Source organism: Pogoniulus pusillus, chromosome 1 (assembly GCF_015220805.1).
Source record: "Pogoniulus pusillus isolate bPogPus1 chromosome 1, bPogPus1.pri, whole genome shotgun sequence".
NCBI classification, from domain to species: Eukaryota; Metazoa; Chordata; class Aves; order Piciformes; family Lybiidae; genus Pogoniulus; species Pogoniulus pusillus.
Window position 1 is genome coordinate 41,089,264 of NC_087264.1, and position 5,860 is coordinate 41,095,123.

General features: G+C 56.4%; 1 protein-coding gene across 1 annotated transcript; it reads right to left on the reverse strand.

The window, feature by feature from the left end:
* Window positions 1-262: 262 nt before the first annotated feature.
* On the reverse strand, window positions 263-4,510 carry PROX2 (prospero homeobox 2). The gene is given in 4 exon segments (XM_064153640.1): window positions 263-1,336; window positions 1,661-1,855; window positions 2,303-2,407; window positions 2,960-4,510. Coding segments are annotated over 4 exon segments (2,037 nt in total). The 3' UTR covers window positions 263-1,150.
* Between the last annotated feature and the right edge of the window lie 1,350 nt (window positions 4,511-5,860).

The window sequence follows — 5,860 nt, forward strand, 5'->3', positions numbered from 1 at the left end:
TTTTGCATAGGGATGTCATTGTTTATCCACAGTTACACATCACTGCCTTTCCAGAGACTCCCTGCCATGCCTCTCTGAGGACCTCCCTCCTCTTCACAGACTTTCCATCCACTGTCTCTGCCAACATGAGAGTGCCCTTTACACAAAACACTTCACCATGCTCTATCAGGTGGAAAAGCAGCCACTGAGTCCTGGCCACAGGGAAAAGCCACCTCTTTGGTTTTACACTCCTACAGTAGTAAATGGGGCTGCAGACATCTGAGGCCACCTCCTTACTGGTTTCTGTTAAAACCCTCAGGGACTGACAGGTCCTGAAGGATGTGTTCCTCTTTCACTATGGGCAGCTTGGCCAGTTTACAAAGCACAGCATGAGGGTGTTTGAGTGGGCATTAAATATGGCACTCTCCTTGCGGGTGATGGGCTGATGGGGGCCAGTTGTGGGGCTGAGCATTGCAGCCTCCACACCCTGCACTCCTCCAGCATCAGAGGCACTGCTAGTGAGTGGTCACTTCTGGGCTGCTTCCACCAGCATACACTCACCTGCTTGGCCACAGTGTACAGCTGCCTGGTGGGTGGCCCTTGCCAAACAGCACAGGGGAGGCAGGAAGGAGTGTTGTTCATGCTGGATAAAATAAACACTGGTTTTACACCTCTCAGACAGGGTCAGCTATCCCCACGGAGTGCTTGAAATGCTAGAATTCACTAGCTGTTTTCTTTGGACACTGATGTGTTGTATCTGGACAGAAAGCGAGGTGTGCTGTTGATCTGGACACCTCCATTGGTCTTCTGTGCCAAGAAGGTTTTGCCCACTGCTGGGACTTCTGCCTGCTTGCCATGGTCTGTAGCCTTCTGGAGAAGAGAAGGAAGCCATATCACCCAGCATCACTGGAAGAGCTGGGGCAGGGCAACTTCCCGGGCTGGAGTCTGATGGCTTAATTTCCATCCCTCTCATCCAAGGGTTTCCAGCAGGACCCCACCGGATCTGAGCAGGTGAATAAAACACACAGCATAAAATCCCGGCATCTGAGGCATGTGATAGCCCTCATCCAAGGAGCTGCTCTACACGCCAGACACAAAATATTTGGAACAACGAATGCTGTACAAAACGCCCGTGAGGCACTGAGCAGATGGTGGCTGCATTCAGAGAGCCTCAGCTGCGGAGCAGTTCCTGGGCGCAGCCAGTGGCTTTGAACCCTTCTGGGATATCACTGTCCAGTCTGGAAATTACTTTGTAAATGGGTTTCTTCCAGGAGGGGTCGGCGTCCTTGCCCGCCTTGATGGCCGTGAAGAACTCCCGCAGCGTCAGGCTGGCCACCTCCAGGAACCGCCCCGGCACCTGCAGGCAGACAGGCATCAGCCCCCGGCGCCGCTGCGCTCCGGCGCCGCTGCGCTCCGGCGCCGCTGCGCTCCGGCGCCGCTGCGCTCCGGCGCCGCTGCGCTCCGGCGCCGCTGCGCTCCGGCGCCGCTGCGCTCCGGCGCCGCTGCGCTCCGGCGCCGCTGCGCTCCGGCGCCGCTGCGCTCCGGCGCCGCTGCGCTCCGGCGCCGCTGCGCTCCGGCGCCGCTGCGCTCCGGCGCCGCTGCGCTCCGGCGCCGCTGCGCTCCGGCGCCCGCTCGCCCTGCTCAACCCCACCACCCCCGCTCCCCAGCTCGCTCTCCTCACCTCGAAGTCATTCCCCTTGTTATAGTGCATGTTCAGGGCACGGAAAAGCTCTGAGTCCCGGGAGACCTCAAGGGTGCCAGCATCCGCGACGCCCTCCAGCAGCGCCTGCCGGGCAAACTTCTCCACCTGGATGTAGTAAAACTCGCGGAAGTTGCTGAACCATTTGATGAGCTGCGAGGTGATGTAGCGGTTGAACTGCCAGGGGCCGGCGGCGGGGAGAGACAGAGGACAGACGTTACACCATCTTGGAGTCTCCTGATCCCTGAGCCCCCACAGCCCTCGCCGTGCACCACTGGCCTGGCTCCAAACCCATCCCTGCCCCAGATGTGCCAAAGCACAAGCCAGGACTGCAGCATGGGAGTGTCCACGGTGCCTCTCCCCGCCGAGATTCAGATCCCAGCAACCCTGCAGAGGGGAGGCACATTTGTGATGAGCTTTAATCCCAACACCTCGAGTGCACACAGCCAAAACCTGTCAGCCCAGGTCTGCTCCGGGGCAGCCAATGCTGAGGGGGATGCCATCGCCTTGCTCCTGCCAGCAAGGCAGGGGGGCACGGGAGCACCCCCTCCCCAGCAAGGCAGGCTGGTCCTCATTCCGTGTGGGAGCCCTGGCCAACAGCAGTGCCAAGAAACACCATTTTACCTGCACATCAAGGAAGTAGGTCTTCAGCAGAGTGGAGCTAGGGTAGCGAGTGAAGAAAAACATCAGCTTGGCCTTCTTCAGGTGGCTGGGGGTCAGCGCCTCCTGCATCTGTCTCATGGTCAAGGAAAAGCCTGGATGCAGCAGCCCAACCCACTCCACACATCCCCGAGCATTGGCTCTGGCTTACATCTGCCCAGGGCCCACCATAACCCCTCTCCATGGCTTGGCAGCAGTGTAGAGTGGGCTCACACCTCGCTGGGCAACTTCTGCATTTCCCCTTTGGCATCCCTGGGGAAGCTGTGCTCCCCACAGCACATCCCAGGCCAGCAGGAGCAGAGGTTTCTGTGAGATGTCTGTTCCTGGCATGGGGTGAGAGGACCACCTGGATGGCCTAAGATCAGAGTTGGGAACTCCTGACTTCTACCCCCAGCTATGCTACATAACTGGCCCTGAGGAGCATCAGTGCCCCTCCACTGCTCAGGACACCCTTCCTGCTCACCCCTTTTTAGCCTCCTGTGTAACAGCAGAAACACTGGCCCTGGGGTGACCAGCAGGTGCTGTGTTGCAGCTCCAGAGGAAAAGGGGAGCACATCCCAGCTGAAGGACCTCTCCTAGCTCCACCCAAGCTCAGGGACCACTCCAGCTACTCTCAAAGGATATATGGGTGGAGGCAAAAGGCCGCCTGTCAATCACAGCCTGCAGCTCCCTGTGGCCATCCCTGCCAGCTGGTACCAGTGCTAGGCTCTCCATGTCAGCAGGGCTCAGAGGCAGGGGCTGTTGCTGCTGCTGTCTCACAACTGATGATCTCAGTTTGACAGTTCCCCAGTGCAAGTCAAGGGGCTCTGAGGGACCCCTCTCTGTGTCAGAGGGGCTCCCAGAAGAGCTGCTGCTCCAGAGACTGTGCTGGCTATAGCCCAGCAGATGGCTCAGCAGACGGCTGCCTTGAGTGGGGACAGTCGAGCCCAGTGAATAACCCATGCTGGGTATCTGAGAGGCCTTTTTGTCCCCCTTGGAACTGAAGGAGACCCTATGAGAGCCTAGGCTCTCCCCTAAAGCTCCTGACAGGGTCTTGGCCTGGGGTGAGCCCAGTGAGCCTGGTGCATCTATGGGAGATGGCTTAGCAAGTGGCTTTCTGCATTTCCCAGCAGAAAAATACTCTTTCCTGGCATCTGGCCCTGGCACCAGGAGGTTGCGGTGCTGCTGCAGGAGGTGACTGGCTGCCTTTGGCCAGACGGTCTTCAGAACACTGTCCACCACTCGGGACATCACCCTAGACAGCTCATGCTTCAATGCCTGTGAGAGGACCACCTCTGCAGAGGGCAGGCTACCCGTGTCACCTCTGTCTTCCTCCTCCTCTGGCCCACGCACCTCCAGGATGTTCCTCCAGAGAGGTGCTTTTTGTGGCTCACTGGTAGCACTGTCCTTATCCAGTTTGTCTTCAGGCTTCCCAGGCAGTGGATGCACTTTCTCAGCACCTTCCTGGGTTTGAGCAGCATCTCTAGAGTCATAGACCTGGGAGAACCTCTCCTGAAGCCTCCTCAGCTGCTGCTCTAAAATGCAGAGCTGCTCCTTCAGCTGCTGGCAACCCTCGGCATGGTGGCTCTTCCCTGTAGGGGCCACTTGACTGGCTGTCCCTGTGCCCTCCTGGGGCACCCTCAGCTTTCTCTTGCTTTCCCAGGGCATCTCACCAACCATCTCTCTCTCATGCCCGAAAGCTGCCTCCAGGCTGATGCCAAACATGTGAGGGGTTGGTGGGAGGCTCATGCCTTGGATGATGCCCTCCACCCTGGCCCGCTTGGCTCGTAAATGATGCTCAGGGAGTTGGTCCTGTAGGTGCTGGCTGGAGACCTGGTCCCTCTCACCAGCACAGGGCACAGAAGCTGGGACATGGGTCCTGGGCAACGCCAGGGCTTGCTCATCTTCTCCAGCAGATGCATCATAATTGTAGTCCTGAGGCAGGGCCACTGCCAGAGAAGAAGGGAAAAGGATGGCAGCATCCAGGCTCCTACTAGCCATTGGGTGGCTGAGGAGCTGTGATATCAGAGACACACTGGGGGAAGGTAAGAGAGAGTCCGTCTGGGAAGAGGACTCTGACTTCAGCCCCTGGCCGTGCCCTGAAGTGGTACAGTCTTTATCCTGCTCAGAGTCCATTGTCTCTTCTTCCTGCCTGGATATCTGAGGGCTGACCCTCAGCTAGTTGGGGATCATTTCCAGTGACAGACTGGCAGGTTTCCCGGTGTTTGATGTTTCAGTCTGCTAGTGGTGTGGAGCTGGAGGAAGAAACATCGATGGGCAGGACCTCATACAGCAACTCTCCATGCACATGGTCAGAGATTTTACCTCCCACGAACCTGTCAAGGGTTAGGGCTGGGCCAGCCACTACACAAATGACTGATTCTCTTCCAAAGAGGGATAGAAAGGGAATAAGGGAGACTTATGGGTTGTAAAAGAAAACGAAAACAGTTTTAATGAAACTAATAGCAGTAAAATTAAATATATACAAAATCAATATCCATCCGAACTCCCCTGATGGCAATTGCCTCGCTGTCACCACTGACGCTATGAACAGGCACTGAGGAAGTCCCGGACTGGGCTCTGCTGCAGATAGGGACTGGATTCAGGAATGCACTGATTAGGATCAAAGGCAAAATAGAACAGAGAACTGCTCAGACACGAGACACAGAAGAAGAGAGCTTAACCCTCACGATCCTTCAGCTTTCTACAGAATATGATGTACATGGAATGGAGCACCTAGTTGATCAGTTTAGGGTTATCTCTCCTGTCTGCTCCTCCCCACAGGTGCAGCCTTTTACTTTCTGCACTCACGATGTGGCACACAAGACTTAGCAGTGACCTTGGTCTCCATAGGAGCAAGTATAAGCAACTGCCTTTCTGCATACCAATCCTTAGCAGGAACTGTAAACACCAAGCGTTATTACTGTCTGCAGAAATATGCCAGTAAAGGCACAAACTGCAGTTACTTAGAAGAGACTGAGCTGGAAAGTAAAACCACTGAGCAGAATCAGTTATACTCAAACAAGGACACCAGGTTGTTCCTGCTCCTCTGCAAAGTCTATTTCAGCAGGAAATGACCCAGGCAGAAACCTTCAGACACTGCAAAACCCATGACCAGGCTGTTAGGTGTTGCATGACAACAGCAACACCCTGGACACTATTACAGCTCTCACCTACCAGCCAGGCATCCATCATGCCAGGAGCGCATTTCACACAGCAAGGGCTCTGGATGTGCCCAGCAGTGCAGGCTTTGCACACCACCAGCTGCACCTACACCAAAGGCATTTGGGGAAACTCCCCTCTGGCCTGGTGGACTCAGGTACAAGGGTGGTGAGCACTAGATGGAACCTTCTGCCATAAATTCCTGGGCAAAGGTGGGTTTGGGTGCTCCCAGGTGCTGGCAGAGCACACGGATGGCAGTTGCATCACTGACAAAGGCATGTAGCAGCTAAGGCAGGGCATGGCTGCTGCATGCTTCTGCCAGCACCCAGCCAGCACCTGCCACCACAGGCCTGAGGACATGGTGATGGGAACCAACGCTGG